This window comes from Typha latifolia, chromosome 6 (assembly GCF_019914945.1).
Source record: "Typha latifolia isolate L0001 chromosome 6, TyphaL0001v2, whole genome shotgun sequence".
In the NCBI taxonomy this organism is placed as follows: Eukaryota; Viridiplantae; Streptophyta; class Magnoliopsida; order Poales; family Typhaceae; genus Typha; species Typha latifolia.
This window is the reverse complement of record NC_133091.1, coordinates 12,895,074-12,911,103: the sequence shown is the minus strand read 5'-3', so window position 1 is coordinate 12,911,103 and position 16,030 is coordinate 12,895,074. Positions and strand designations below refer to the sequence as shown.

The 16,030-nt window shown below is 41.3% G+C and overlaps 3 protein-coding genes across 4 annotated transcripts; all 3 read left to right on the top strand.

Annotated features, from left to right (window-relative positions):
• The first annotated feature begins 139 nt into the window (after window positions 1-139).
• On the top strand, window positions 140-2,762 carry LOC140790439 (COBRA-like protein 7). The gene has a single exon (XM_073140537.1). The coding sequence runs from the start codon at window positions 319-321 to the stop codon at window positions 2,323-2,325; it is 2,007 nt and encodes a 668-aa protein (XP_072996638.1). The 5' UTR covers window positions 140-318; the 3' UTR covers window positions 2,326-2,762.
• Window positions 2,763-9,408: 6,646 nt separating this feature from the next.
• Window positions 9,409-13,896, top strand: LOC140791468 (exonuclease DPD1, chloroplastic/mitochondrial-like). 2 transcript variants are annotated; one of them, XM_073142062.1, is made up of 4 exons: window positions 9,409-9,831; window positions 10,482-11,128; window positions 12,270-12,475; window positions 13,481-13,896. In XM_073142062.1, the coding sequence occupies exons 2-4, from the start codon at window positions 10,593-10,595 to the stop codon at window positions 13,681-13,683; spliced, it is 945 nt and encodes a 314-aa protein (XP_072998163.1). In that variant the 5' UTR covers window positions 9,409-9,831; window positions 10,482-10,592; the 3' UTR covers window positions 13,684-13,896. The 2 variants fall into 2 exon arrangements, with proteins under 2 accessions (XP_072998163.1, XP_072998164.1); XM_073142063.1 differs by having other exon boundaries at window positions 9,447-9,729.
• A 527-nt stretch (window positions 13,897-14,423) lies between these two features.
• Window positions 14,424-15,924, top strand: LOC140791467 (putative zinc finger CCCH domain-containing protein 21). Its single transcript, XM_073142061.1, has 2 exons — window positions 14,424-15,180; window positions 15,377-15,924. Exons 1-2 carry the CDS (start codon window positions 14,641-14,643, stop codon window positions 15,644-15,646), a joined length of 810 nt encoding a protein of 269 aa, XP_072998162.1. The 5' UTR covers window positions 14,424-14,640; the 3' UTR covers window positions 15,647-15,924.
• The last annotated feature ends 106 nt before the right edge of the window (window positions 15,925-16,030 follow it).

The following is a 16,030-nucleotide window of genomic DNA, read 5'->3' as shown; positions in this document are numbered from 1 at the left end:
GTTTCCTATAGCTTCGGTTTTAGGAGATCCAATATGGCCCACCCACCGTTCCCTGTCTCCATTCGTTCTTTTCCACCCTACCCCACTTTCCTTTTACTACCAATAAACAATCACCAAAAACCAAGTAAACACCCAAAACCAAACCCATTCAATTCAAAATCCCACAGCCTCCTCCCAGCTGGTGCCCCTCTTCTTCCTCCTCCTACCACGCGCTTTCTTCTTCTTCTTCTTCTTCTTCTTCTTCCTCTCTACTTCCTTCCTTCCTCTCTCTTTAACCTCCACCTCGAACTCCGACTGCAAACACCTTGCAGACTACTCATGGGTTCCTCCAATCTCCATCTCCTCCTCCTCACCTCCCTCCTCCTTCTCCTCCCCCACCCATCTCTCTCTCAAGGAGGCGGAAGCCCTAGTCCTCCGTCTCCCGTCACCGCCCCAGCTCCGGCCCCAGCCATGGACTGCAACGGCGTCCAACTCTCCTACAACCTCGAGTCTACCGAGAAGATCCGACCTTTCCTCAAAGACCCAAAAGCCCAGCCCTACGCCTTCAAGGCCACCGCCACCGTCCTCAACTCAGGGGTCACAACCCTCAAGTCCTGGGCTCTCGTCGTTTCCTTCGCCCACAGCGAGATCCTCGTCTCCATCTCCAACGCCGTCCTCACCGACGGCTCCGATCTCCCATATAACACCACCGTCGACTCCTCCACCTCCTTCTCCGGCTACCCCACCACCGACCTCCTTACCCCTATCGCCACCGCCGGCGACCTCACCCGCATCCAAGCCGAGATCCCCATCGTCGGAACCCTCTTCGGCAAAACCAACACCTCCATGCCCTTACCCACCGACCTCTCCCTCGCCGATCCGTCCTTCATTTGCCCAACACCCACTCTCCCTTCAAAACTCTCTACCACCTTGTCCACTTGCTGCGTCCCGAACCCGAGCTTTAAGTCGAACACCTCGCTGATCCCCAACAACACCGACCCCTCCAAGAGCTACCTACCTCGGCGCAGCGGCGACCTCACTATCACCTACGACGTCCTGCAAGCTTACTCCTCGAGCTATCTCGCACTCGTCACCATGGAGAACAACAACCGCCTCGGCCGCCTCGATAACTGGCAGCTCTCCTGGGAGTGGAAGCGTCAGGAGTTCATCTACTCGATGAAAGGCGCGTACCCATTAGACGTTGACACCAGCGGCTGCGTCTATGGTCCTCAGGGGAACTACTACAAGGACTTAGACTTCTCCAAGGTGCTCAATTGCCAGAGTAAGCCCGTCATTCTTGATCTTCCATTGTCGAGGTACAACGACACCGTTCTTGGAAAGATTCCCTATTGCTGTCGGAATGGCACCATCTTGCCCAAAGCCATGGATCCCTCGCAGTCCATCTCGTCGTTCCAGATGCAGGTGTTCAAGATGCCGCCTGACATGAACAGGACCGACTTGTATCCGCCGGCGAATTGGAAGATCAAAGGGGGCTCTACGCTGAATCCGGAGTATGTCTGCGGCCAGCCGGCCCGCGTCAGCCCGACGGAGTTCCCGGACCCGAGCGGGCTGGAATCGACCACCTCCGTCGTCGCGACATGGCAAATCATCTGCAACATCACCACCGCAAAGAATTCGAAACCCAAATGTTGCGTCTCCTTCTCGGCCTATTACAATGAATCTGTAATACCCTGCAATACCTGCGCTTGCGGCTGCCCGGCGAACCGCCCTGGTCCCACTTGCAGTACCACCGCGCCGGCTCTCCTCGTGCCGTCTCAGGCTTTGCTCGTGCCGTTCGATAACCGGACGTCAGAGACCTTGGCTTGGGCCGAGCTGAAACACTTCAATGTCCCCAATCCAATGCCCTGCGGTGATTATTGCGGCGTTAGCATCAATTGGCATCTGAATGCGGACTATAGCAAGGGGTGGACAGCAAGGGTTACCTTCTTCAACTGGGAGGGTGTGGACCTCGCAAACTGGTTCGCCGCAGTTGTGATGGATAAGGCTTATGCAGGGTTCGAGGCGGCGTATTCATTCAACGGGAGTGCAGTGGGGAATAACACCATCTTTATGCAGGGCCTCGAGGGGTTGAATTACTTGGTCAAGCAGACACCGGAAGGAGTGCCTGGTAAACAGCAGTCAGTGATCTCTTTCACAAAGAAGACGACACCTGGGATCGATGTGGTTGCAGGGGATGGTTTCCCTACAAAGATATACTTCAATGGCGATGAGTGTTCGATGCCTGGTAGGATTCCGATGAGCCACAGTTTTAGGACTAGTGCCAGCGGCGTCTTTACTTTGGTGATGCTTGTAGTTACTTCAGCTCTTTTGATGTTGGAGCTATAGTTCTCAGATCTGCTGCTGGTGCTCTGCTCTCCATTCTTTGATTCTTTCAATGGTTGAGTCTGATGATTTGCACCAATCTAGCTATGACTAGCAGAAACGAAGAAGTAAATTGAGAATTAAAACATACCGGAAGAAGAGCTGGGATTTTGTATGAATTGCTTATATCATCAAGACATAGCATTGGTTAAATCAAGAAGATATACATTGTATGTCTGCTGATTCACCCAGAGTCAGTGAGTTTGTTCTGGTTCCATGTTAATGTTATCCTTTATACTCATAGATACTATGTGATTATGCTTATAATCTGTTTTGCCGTTTATAAACTCGGTGTATTTTGCTATCTTTAGCCTTTAGTTGCTTATGTTGGTACTCTTGAAATTGTTTCTCCCTTGTATTCGACCATTGTTATATTTGTTGACTATGTGCAAATTTTCATATGAGTGATTAGCTTCTGATGATATAAGTTGAGAACTTTATGGCAACCTCTTCTGGGATGTTAATAGTGAGGTGTTTTGATGTATGTGAGTTTTTTTTGTTCTTCCATTACTTTGTATGATGTTGAGAAAATAATATTGCTTTTCTTCACTACTCTGAATTCTATACAAGTTTGACAATTTCAAGCACACCTGGTGGTGGTATTCTATCATGAAAATTAACTTATTAGGGTATAAAGATCTCAGAGTGAGACTTGCTTTTGTTTATTTTGTTTTGATCTTCTAGAAATCTTGATTCCCAGAAGGCCATAAATAAATTTATAGTACTTTTTTTGGGTTCTTCATTCGCCATTTGTCTCGGAGAGGTTGGGATACATGAAAGAGATTGTCAGCGGCGAGGGGCCAAGGAGTGTGTCTTCATTTCATTGCTTGGAGGAATGAGTCAATAAGGTTCGAGAAAAGGGATGTTAGATTAATTCCTTCACTTCTCTCCACAAGTTGAAAACTAAAGAGCAAGTCAAAGAATATTGTTATCTTTTTCAAAAATCTAATTGGTCAATCCAGAGTTTATCTTGCCTCCGAGATTAAATAGGCCGAGTCCTATTCAGATAAAGACAAATACTAGTTACGGATACTAGTTTATCTTGCCTCCGAGATTAAATAGAAAACGGAACTCTTATAAAATGTAATTGGCCAATCCAGAGGCTTTGGAACACTCGTTAGTGTTAGACACGATCATACTTAAGTTAAGTTCGGACCGAGCTAGAATAGTTTAGTCGCAATATGGGTCATACTTAATCCAGATATATAGAATTGTCCTCTCTATTTTTCTGCCCTCTTAATCTCTTATTTCCTCCCTTTATATTTACTATATTTATCCCAACTTTCGTGGGAGGCCACGATTTCAAATCCAACGAAACATATCTCGAAGACATTTCAAATCCAACGAAACATATCTCGAAGACATCGTCCGGGCTACTCTCGCCTGAAGAGCTCCCCCTCCTCCCAGGAACCCACCTTCTTGGTGGCCTACTACTATTGTAGTAATTTTCTTGTTCTTTTTCATTGGAAATAAATTGTTAGGTGATATGCGACTGACTTCTCTCAATCGGGCTTGGTGCATGTTTGTACGATGCTTTACAGTAGAATGCAGCTCTGTTTAACATCTCGTGAACAAGAAAATGGGGAAAAAATCAATTTTGTAAATAAATCAGTATGAGTAATAATGTATACAATTTTTATATATAGAAAGAGAATGAACTATATGAAGAGAAATAAGATATTTACATGTAAATACATAGTTTATTGAGGGCCAGGACTAGAGAATTAGTGATGACGAGTAGACTCAGCTAAAAGAAAACTACTACTCGAGCAACAAATGTTTATGGAAATAAAACTTAATCTGGATATGAAATTTTTACCCTAGAGAAAAAGACTCTTAAGGCATGCAGCTACACCTGCATCTTAAGATTCTAATCTGGACAAGAAACCAGTGAAACAATCGATTTAGCTTGCATGGAAGGGCAGATATAGCTCCGCAAATGCTTCTTTCTTGCTGTACTCTGATGGTCTCTAATCAAATACGAATTCATCCTCACAATGTTTAACCTTTAACGTTTCTAACCTTTCTCTTTTCTGAAAAGAAAAAAAAAATTATAACAAGAAACGACTGCAAATATAAGTATCTAATAAATAAAGTAAAGATCGATATACACACATGTGTGTATACATATATATATATATATATATGTTTTTTTTTAATGCTTCTAGTCATTATAACCATATATCTTGCGACCAACAAAAATAGTGGAAAAGTGAAGGTGATTTTAGAGTTCAAACCTCTGTATCAGGAATATCTAAGAGGTTGTCTCGATGAAGTTCTCTATCTTCAGCCTGTTGTTGTGCTACATGTTGTTGTTCTCCTGGATGATTTGGAACTGACGGCCCATCAATAGAGTTCACAGGGAATACAGATCCTACTTTCATTTGAGAGGAAGGTAAGTTAAAGCACTGATCACTTCTGCTTTGACATCGCAGCAATGGCGGTGTCCCCGGAAAAGGCTTTATGCCTGTATTGCTGGGGATGTAGTTTGTCTGGTTAAAAGGTACTCGTTGCATTGCAAGTCGTCTATCAGGATTGCTGGGCAATGGAGGAGGAGGTCTCCTGTTTGAAAGGTTTGCAAGTTGTGCAGCCGAGTTGAAGGGCAATGGAGGAGCTCGCATGTTTGAGGAGTTTGCAAGTTGTGCAGCCGAGTTGAAGGACAATGGAGGAGCTCGCATGTTTGAGGAGTTTGCAAGTTGTGCAGCCGAGTTGAAGGGCAATGGAGGAGCTCGCATGTTTGAGGAGTTTGCAAGTTGGGCAGCCGAGTTGAAGGACAATGGAGGAGCTCGCATGTTTGAGGAGTTTGCAAGTTGTGCAGCCGAGTTGAAGGGCAATGGAGGAGCTCGCATGTTTGAGGAGTTTGCAAGTTGTGCAGCCGAGTTGAAGGGCAATGGAGGAGCTCGCATGTTTGAGGAGTTTGCAAGTTGTGCAGCCAAGTTGAAGGGCAATGGAGGAATCATCATGTTTGAGGGGTTTGCAAGTTGTGGACCAGAATTGTAGGCATGAACTTGTGTGTTCACAAGCACAGAAGAGAGACTTCGCAGGCTTTGCAGCGGAAGATGATGTTCGACATTGGGCAGTGGACAACTTCTTCCATGATTTTGATTTTGACGGGCGTCTTCTCTTTCTCTCTTCTGTATGATGCGGTATTTCTGTTGTATCCCACAAATATATGCAGTTAAATAATCAAAATTAGACACTATGTTAAGAAAATGATATCAAATAAGTAATTTCTTTAAATAGATTAGTCTAGTACTAAATTACCTGCAAGTGGCTGGCAACGTTCTCTCTTGTCAGCCCTTTAATATTCATCAATTCAAGAATTTTCTTCGGAACAGCCTCTGCATATAATTAGAATTTGAGATCAAGATCCTGTTGCAGTACTACTACTACTGCTCGTAATATTTTCTGAAAAAAAAAAGTTATAACAATAAGCTCTTACTGTCAATGCCCAGTTGGTTTACCGCCTCGAAAAATACTTTATGGAGATCATCGGTCCAAACCACTCTCGGCTTCTTGTTTGGCATCGTCGAAGATTCGCGCATTCTACGTTCCTCCTCCTCCCTCTCTTTCTTTTCACCATCACCATTCTCTTTCGTCTCATTCTCCTCCCCCTTAGCTACAAGCAACCATATAGTTTTCAACATCTCTTCGTTGATAGGCTTTGCAAGATAAGTCCGGGCGCCGCTTTTTAAGCATTTCCATATAATATCTGGCCGATCATTCTCTGACGTCACTGCATATCATATAGTAATTAAAAATAAGTTAAAACTGTAATCTACACTAACTACTTAAGATTATATATATATATATATATATATCTAATCTTTTCTTCAATGATTTTTAAAATTTAAAAAAATTTAACGGTCATTAGTAAAAAAGAATAATAGTTCAGGAGATGAAAAAAATATTATCCCTTATATGTACTTACTAATCACGAGCGGAATGTCTCCGAACTCATGTTTGATGTGCTTTAAAAGCTCTAATCCATCCATATCTGACATAGTTACTTCGCTCAAAATAAGATCGATCTCTCCCTTTTGCTGTTGCAGCAACGATATCGCGCTCGCACCATCTATACTTGTCATCACTGAAAGAGAATTAAGGCACCCATCAAATTAACTCTTATGATCGAATTATCCATAAAAAGGACACAAAAAAGATGTAAGTAATTAAAAAACCTTTGTATTGGCATTGTGTGAGAATATCCTCAAGGTTTTGGAGCTCAGTTGGATCATGAACGACGACGAGTATCCGAAGACCAACCGGGAACTCGGGAGAGAGGCCATCAAAGGCGCAGCTTGCTTCCATTTTTATGAATGAGATCTAAGTAAGATCAAATATGGAGAAAGAAATATCGAGGGACGAACGTTAATTTTATATTTATCTCTATCTATCTGTATAAATATTTATTTAGATTTTAAGTAGATCTCTTTGCGTTTATCTTCAACTATACTACGTGTACATTAATATATTATTGGTTGGTTTTTGATAGTTTTGGACCCCACCCACATCCGAGTCGAGATCCCCACCGTCAGAAACCTCTTCGGCAAAACCAACACCTCCGTGCCCTTATCCACCGACCTCTCCCTCTCCGATCCGTCCTTCATTTGCCCAACTCCCGCTCCCCCTTCAAAACAACACCACCACAGTGTCCACTTGCTGCGTCCCCAGCCTGAGCTTCAAGTAGAACGCCTCGCTGATTGCCAACCCATCCAAGAGCTACCTACCTCGCCGGAGCAGCGACCTCACCATCACCTACGACTACGACGTCCCGCAAGCTTACCCCCTAGCAGTATCGCCCTCGATAACTGGCAGCTCTCCTGGGAGTGGAAGCGTCAGGAGTTCATCTAATCGATGAAAGGCGCGCACCCATCAGAGTTCGACTCCAATGGCTGCATCTATGGTCCTCGGGGTTACCTTCTTCAACTGGGAGGGCGTGGACCTCGCAAACTGGTTACGCCGCGGTTGTCATGGCGAAGGCCAATGCCGGGTTCGAGGCGGCGGGAGTGCGTTGGGGGAATAACACCATCTTCATGCAGGGCCTCGAGGGGTTGAATTACTTGGTCAAGCAGACACCGGAAGGAGTGCCCGGTAAACAGCAGCCAGTGATCTCTTTAACAAATAATACGACACCTGAGATCGATGTGGAACCAGGGGATGGTTTCCTACAAAGCTATACTTCAATGGCGACGAGTGTTCGATGCCTGGTAGGATTCCGATGAGCCGCAGTTTTACGACTAGTGCGACCGGCGTCTTTACTTTGGTGATGCTTGTAGTTGCTTCAGCTCTTTTGATGTTTGAGCTATAGTTCTCGGATCTGCTGCTGGTGGAATAAAATTATTGAGGAAATAATATTGCTTTTCTTCACTACTTGAATTCTATACAAGTTTGATAATTTCAAGCACACCTGGTGGTGGTATTCTATCATGAATATTAACTTATTAGGGTATAAAGATCTCGGAATAAGACTAGCATTTTTTTTTTTTTTTTGATTTGATCTTCTAGTAATCTTGATTCGCAAAAGGCCATGAATAAATTCATAGTGCTTTTGATTCTTCATTCGACTTTATTATCTTGGAGAGATTGTCCGTGGCAAGGAGTTTCATTTCATTGATTAATGTACTTTGTATTTTTTTTCTCTTTCTAAAAATCCAAATGCTCACGGTGATCAAATACCGTTTGGAAAATCTTATCCACCAGATCTTATAATCATATCTAATGCTATTGATAAGGCTTGTATTTGGATTAGGCCTCTTAACAAGGAGTCCTAATCTGAATACGAATACTAGTTTATCTTATATTTAGTCTTCTAGATAAAGTAGAAGATATGAGAATTCTTAAAGAGATTTATAAGATTGGATACCTGAGGATAGGACTCCGTCCGTTGGTAGTAGGCAAAAAACTTTGTTCGTTTTGAGTTGAGGGATCACATACCAATAACGTGATTTAGTAATCAAACACTAAATTAAAATTTATTTTTTTAATCAGTCCCTAATAATAAATAAATAAAATTTAATATTTATTTAATTTGATTCTAATTTTACTATTCAATTCTAATTTAATATCTTGTCAATTTCTCATATCTCTTATGAGCTCTCTCTCTCCTACTCTCTCTCTCGTGTGTCATCTTAGTTAAATCATATTCAATGGAGCCTCTCTTCTTTTATGACACCATATAAATCAACATATATACACTTAAGCTCACAAAATATTATTATATACACAATATAAATTAGTAATTTTTTTTTAAATATGCACTTAAGTCTTGGATATGCCTATTATAATTTTAGTATATTATTGTATATAATATTATAATAAGTACCATCATCATGACATAAAAAAGTATTTTTGTCCATCAATTTTACATATCTATCAATTTTCCTCCAAAATAAATATTTTTTCTAATTTTTTTATCACATCATAAATAATAAATATACTCTTAGCTTAATTTAAAGCCAGACACTAAATTACCTTAGCTTAGTTCAAAGTACCTGAACCAAAACTAAGAAATGAACCTACCAAATCTAGTTCAAAGTTTAACTACTATTGCAGTTTTTTTCTTATTCTTTCAATAAAAAATAATTATTAGCATTTTCCCCGGTGCATGTCTAGAATGCAGCTCATTTTAACATCTCAAGAACAAGCAAATGAAGAAAAAATAAAATAAATCATGTATGAGTGATTATCTATGTAATTTATATATATAGAAAGAGAATGAAATATATGAAGAGAAATAGGATATTTACGTGTTCATTAATACATAACATAGGTTATTGAGGGCCAGGAGGACCAGGACTGGAAAATTAGTGATGAGGAGTTACGGGAGTTTGGTTCATCTCCACAGCTGCGCTCCGGTTAAGGACCCTGGACCCAGGACGGTAGGGGAGTTTGATTTGGTTCCGTAGTTCAAGTTAAAGTCCGGTCAAACAAAGAAAGTTTGTAGTAGTCCAAAGCCCACATTTTTATGCTTTGCTTAGCCCAACCTCAAACCCATTATAGAATTCTTCCTATCACTCTACCAGCATCTACTCCACCGTTCCCGCTAGCTCTTGAGAGGCCCAGGCGCGTGATCCGAGAGACTTGGGCCCCAGCTCCTCCTCACTCCTCACTCCTCCCTCCTCCCTCCCCCGACTCCTCCGGTCTCCATCCATCATCCATTTCCATTCCCCCGAAAGGAGAACCGCTTCCTACTCCTCTTTTGAATCTTTCCTTCTAGTTCGAGTTGGGCTTCGGTTACCACCACAAATAAATACCCGTCTCTTTTAGTTGATACCTTACTTCCCCATTCTTCCAACCTCGGAGGCTTTTGTTTCGTCTCTCCCTCTTCTTCCTCCCTCCTTTTTGGTAGACTTGAAACTAAGCAAGGTATGTGCTTTCTTCATTCCACACTCTTTCTCCCAAATCTCCCTCTTTTGAAGGAGTTGGCTACTGGGCATGGTTTTGTTAGAGTACGTGATCTGCTTTGAAGTAAGTTTCGATTTTTGCGGTGATTTGAACAGTTCTAAGTGACACCATTTAATTTTTTTAATCTTGACATGTTATTCCCCGAATTTGTTTTTCGATTTGGTGTTATACTGTGGTTGAGGAATTTTGTCGAACAGGTCATGGTATTGATCGAGCAGTACTGATCTTTCTTTCTTGACATTGTCCTTTGTTCTATTTGATCCAAAAGAATGCTTGGTTGGTATATTGTGAATATCAAAATGTGTTTTTGATTTTGAAACCGGCAACAATTGGTACATTCTCTCTGAGAATCTGTCATGCATGTAAGAACTTTTTATTCGCGTTAATTTGATAGATCTGTTTATTGCATTTCACATCCAAGAAAGGTCACGCTTGACTTTATCCATTTTGTGCTTTTATGTTGTATTTGGATCTATGACAAAATTACTAGTCCTCTGGTTTAGATCGCATCACAATGGCATCCAGGTTATGATAATGTAATGTGGTATGCAATTTAAGAAAGGAACATCATGATTTGACAGCTAGTTTATGACTCTTGATAAAAATAAATAAGGTATGATGATGTAAGGACTTTTGTATGTCTTCTTATGCTATCTGTTTGCATAAAGATATTTCAAATTTGAAACTTATTGATCTTTGTGTGCTTTGAACAGGATCAAAGAATTTAGGCTGGACATATAATCTATGCCTGTGAACACCTTTTGCTGATGCCACTTAATTTTATTCAGAGAGATCCTTGATGCCAAATCCGCTCAATTCACAGAATGTCTTTAGCAGCTTTCTGCTCAGGAAACTTCCATCAACTAAGACACGGCCTAGGGAATGGTTGTAATATCAAGCTGCTCAAGTTTCATGGTGGATTGATTCCTGGGAAAGTGTGTGATGCTAGAAGATGTAACCTGAGATCTTTAACTACAAGAGTAGAAGTGAAAAACCAGAGATCAGAAACCAGTAAATCGCACAGCATTAATCTGAATCTACATGGTGGAGCTGTTGGGTCATTTGAAAAGATTAATTCAAATAAATCAGAACACCACGAATTCAAATCAATTCAATGCTACAATCTTCAGGAGAAGTTGTCCGACAACAAAATTGATAGACCTGCAACTATTCTTGTTTTTGATATTGAAACTACAGGATTCAGTAGGGAGAATGAAAGAATTATTGAGTTTGCTCTTCGCGATCTTCTTGGAGGAAAGAATAGTACATTTCAGACTCTTATAAATCCTGAAAAAGTTGTGTCAAATGCTTATATTCATGGTATTAACACTTACATGGTCAACAGGCCTGACGTCCCAAGGTGTGGTTCTCTTACATCATAATCAACTTACTCTACTTATTTACCCTTCTCTTCATATGAGAATGCAAATCGCACTCAGACATGGTTGACCCTTTTTTGTTTCTTTTTTCTTTCTCCGTAGTGGATCAGCAATAATTCTTAAATTTTCAAAAGCTGGGATTTCTGAATTATGAAGTTTTATTATCTTTATCCTTTACGCTAGCAATTTTGACCTCTAGTAAGGATCTTTCACAATAGTATATTTTAGTTGCTGCTAGCCTGCTACAGCCTTTTTCGTGGATAATGGAATTGCAGCATCTGGTTATTCATTAGTGGGAGATTGGTATGAGTTCATAACTTTCCTTCTCGCAAAATGGTTGTACATTTTAGACCCGAATCAGTTCTGAAAAGGCTATCCTTATGATATTTGATATTTTCTTGCCTTCATTTTTTATAATGATGTACTCTGGATCTTTTCTGGAAACAGAAGCTTGTTCTGGATTCTAATAGACAGCAAAACTATATTTCTCATGTCTTCAGGCATCTCCATATTTCTCAAAGTCCATTAGTTTCCTGGGAGAAAAGATCTCACTTTATATGACATCAAAATAATGGAAGTATAGAATCTATCATTAATAAATAATTACAGTTGAGTACAGGAACCAGAAGAATAGTAACTTCTGAGTTATCAATCATCAGATACACTTTAGAAGTCCATTCTTTCAATTGCATTGTTGCTTTGCATCATCTCATCATTGCCATCAATTATAAGGAAGCTCATATTTCTTTCTCTCCTATCATCTCATCATCTCATCCATATTTTTCAAAGTCCATTAGTTTCCTGGGACATGAAAGATCTCACTTTATATGACTTCAAAATAATAAATAATTACTGTTGAGTACAGGAACCAGAAGAATAGTAACTTCTGAGTTATCAATCATCAGATACACTTTAGAAGTCCATTCTTTCAATTGCATTGTTGCTTTGCATCATCTCATCATTGCCATCCATCAGAAGGAAGCTCATATTTCTTTCTCTCCTATCACTTCAAATATACTATTGTTGGTAATCAGATGTTCCTATACTGTAAGAAACTTAGCATCTTTAAGCTTCTTTCATTTGCTATAATTCCTGAATCTTATCTTAATTCGGTTATGATAGGTTTAAGGAACTAGTTCCAGTACTACTACAATATGTCCGAAGCCGCCAAATGGCTGGTAAACCAGTTGTGTGGGTTGCTCATAATGGACGTCGATTTGATGTACCTTTTTTCATCAAGGAATTCCAGCGTTGTTCAGCAGAGATTCCTTCAGACTGGCTGTTTGTGGACACACTTCCTCTTGCACGGCAGTTGGTGAATCCAGATGGTAGGTCATTCCCTCTTACTTTTCAAACTCAGTTGTTTTGAGCCTTAAGCCAATTTGCTGCTTGATTGTCTTTATGTATTGAACCATTCTGAGAATTTTTACTATCAATGGAGAATGGAGACTTAGAGGCATACTGATCCCTTACTCTATACTTCCAGTGTTATTAACTAGTGAGATGCTTCATATACACTTTGCATGGCAGTGTAGATAGTATTCCCTCTTTTACTTTTGTAAACTTGGGAAGCGTCATATGCACAAATATCATCGATTTGAAATACTGCAGTTTAAGACCTAGATATGCTATAGCTCTTTGAAACTTCAAAGTCTTGGTTCCAACTGATTCTTAGCTGTATGAAACTTGAGAAGGCAGGTTCATTCATTTTTGGATGGGTATATATTTGTGAAACCTAGGTTGTGTTGCTCTCTTTCTGTAACTTCTATTTCCAATAAGAATGTATAGTCAAATATTGATATTTTCTCTATACTTTCTTACAGAGTTATTTCATTGTCCTCTTACGATGCTAGTGTTTAAGTGGAATTCCTAAATTGCTTCCAATTTTGATATTATTTGTTTAATTGTGAGTTGGGAAAGAAAAAAATAGATAAAAGGAGCAAAAAAGGTAATTCTTTGTCTTAAATGGTTCTTCAATCAGAAAGTGTTTATTATTTCTTATTAACCTAGACGGTAGCACTAAGTAGCTTAAATTTTACTTTTTGGCTTTTCTGAGCTTTAATTAGGATGTAATTAAACATGAATTTGACAAATCTAAGAGGGATATAGTCTATCATTATATGTTCCATGGGGTAATTTGCGAGTAGAAACTTATATTGTGAATTATGTATTAAAAGGAACTGTTGAACCCATTCTTCTAACATTGTATGCTCAGGTTCTTTCCGTAATTCTCTTTGCCGGCTTTAACTTTCCTTCTAGTGTAACACAGATGCAACGCATTCACTGTAGATGTTAACAGCTGAACCGACTTTCGCATTCTTGCTCTCTTGCAGGATCAAAGCTAGGATCGTCCTCGTTGAAGGCACTGAGAGAACACTATGATATTCCTTTAGTGGGGCCAGCACATAGAGCAATGCAGGATGTGACTACTTTATGTTATGTTCTCCAGAGAATTACGTTTGACCTGAAACTGACTGTCCCGGAGATGATGGATAAAGCTTTTCGGGCTTCAGATATAACTAAGGTTTCTTCCTGACGAACAAGCTGCAGTCAGCTAACTTAAGCTGAAGAGAGGATGTGCTTTCCTCATGCTTCTTATAATTATTTGGCATTGTCATTGTGGCACCATTCTTATCAACGCAGTCTCTGATCACCTTTTACTGCCATGTTATAATCAAAATAAATTGTGTATGATATTTACGCTAATTATTTGAAGTAATCAATGATGAATACTTCATTTCTCTAGTAATATTCCAATCTTTCTTGCATTATTGAGGTGAATTAGTAAATGAGAAGAAGTGGCTTACTGACACTGTAATTAACCCAAGTAGATATGTGGGTGTGACTTAATTGAGATGCAATCTAAGTGAGCTGGATTTGGTTTACTTATAGAAACTATTATTATATTCAAGACAGGCTTATTAGATTATACAAGAGCATTATGGTGAAATTTGCAATCTTATTCTTCTATTGTACTCGAGGAACTTTTGATTAGATCCTGTGAATAACATTCTACATTATAACAGTAGTAAATAGTCCAGGGTGAATATTTGATTATTTTCACTTTCATACAAATTAAGCAATCTTAGTTACATTAATTAAAGAATAAATATACTAAAACGAACTAAAATGGACTTCTTTTTCTAAAGATTTTTCTTTATCCATAGATGGTTGTATCCAGTCGCCAATCGCCATTCTCTCAGCCAATCTGGGGGTAAAGAAGTCTTTTCACAATTTCACATCCTCTACTTCCCTCCATTTCTTCCCTAAACTACTACGCTATTCCCGCGGCACTCCACTCTCGGCCATCTCTGACTCCCAAAGCTTCTCCGACGTCGCAGAGGTAATCTCTCTCTCTCTCTCTCTCTCTCTCTCTCTCTCAAATCGAATTCCCCGGCAAGATGTGAACTCCTAAGCAAGTAAGATTGATCTCAATTTCTTCAATTCATCGGAATCCTACTCCAAATCGAGGAAAGAACCGATTCCAGAGGGGATGGAACCAGAGAACATACCTCCGCTGCCGGAATACGACCCGATCGCCGCGTCTCCCACTTCATGCTGCTCCTTCGACGACGAATTCGGCGGATCAGCTGCAGGATCCGTCTTATGGATCGCGTCCGACGACCAATTCGAGATCCAGAAGGATCGGATCCTTCGCGAGCTGCAGCAGATGGTCAACCGCTACAATGAGTGCTTCCGCCGCCTCCTCCTCACCAATGCCGACCTCGAAGCCCTCCGCCGCGAGAACCTCGACCTCTCCGCCAGTAACCTCCATCTCACCTTCCTGATCGACGAGCGCGAGGCCGCCGTCTCACTCCGATACGTGAATCCCGAGGCGAAGGGGCAGGAGAAGGAGGAGACGATCATCGGAGGAGGAGACGATCCGGATACGGATCGCAAGAGCGGCACACGTGGCGGGCTGCCGAAGAGCATCTCTATCCGATCGAGAGGCTTCTTGGCGGGAAAAGGGAAGGCTGACGGCGAGGCGAGGCCTCCGCAGCGCCTCCGCGTTCCGGTTGCTCAGGCGGTAGAGGTGAGGAGACCTCAGATCTCGCCACGTGTTCTTTAACACTATCTTGCCCGTCCGTCGTTTACTAATGGGTACTCTCCCAGTCGATGAATTTGGCAAATAACCCCCTATATTTAAAAAAGTATTGCAACACACCTCCACTCTTGTAGGCGGTTTTTGCAAAACAAATGGTAGGATTGATTAATTTGATGGAATACAGGAAGGGGAGGAGGAGGAGGTAGAGGTGGAGGTGTACAACCAAGGGATGGAGAAGACGGAGCTGTGCAACAAATGGGGGGAAGGAGGTGGGTGCCCGTACGGAGAGCGGTGCCGGTTCGCGCACGGGATCCAGGAGCTGCGGCCGGTGATCCGACACCCGCGCTACAAAACCCAGCTCTGCCGCATGCTCGGGAAGGGCGGTGAGTGCCCTTACGGTCACCGCTGCCACTTCCGACACGCCTTCCCTCCGACCCCACGCGACCAAGCTTAACCAAATAAATCATTCGCTTCTTCTTTCCAGGTAATCTCCTATTTCTTACCCTTTACTACGAACAGTAGCACTAAATGAGTAACTACATAAAAGGGAAGGAAGATTTGCATTGGATGATATGAAACTTTGGGGACTAATTCTGCTGGATACTTTGAACTCTCTCTCTCTCTCTCTCTCGCTGTGTGTGTGTGCGTGCGTGCGTGCGTGCGCAATGTGCTTACACAAGTGTTTTACAAATATAGATCAATCAATGACAGTAGGCAATTACTGGGAGGCAAGAATGAGCACTGTTCTGATAAGGCTAGCTAGATTTCAAGAATTGAATCCCATGACTAGATCAAACTATGTTAACATCCCGGTCTAAAATGAGGGCTAGGGCTTTTG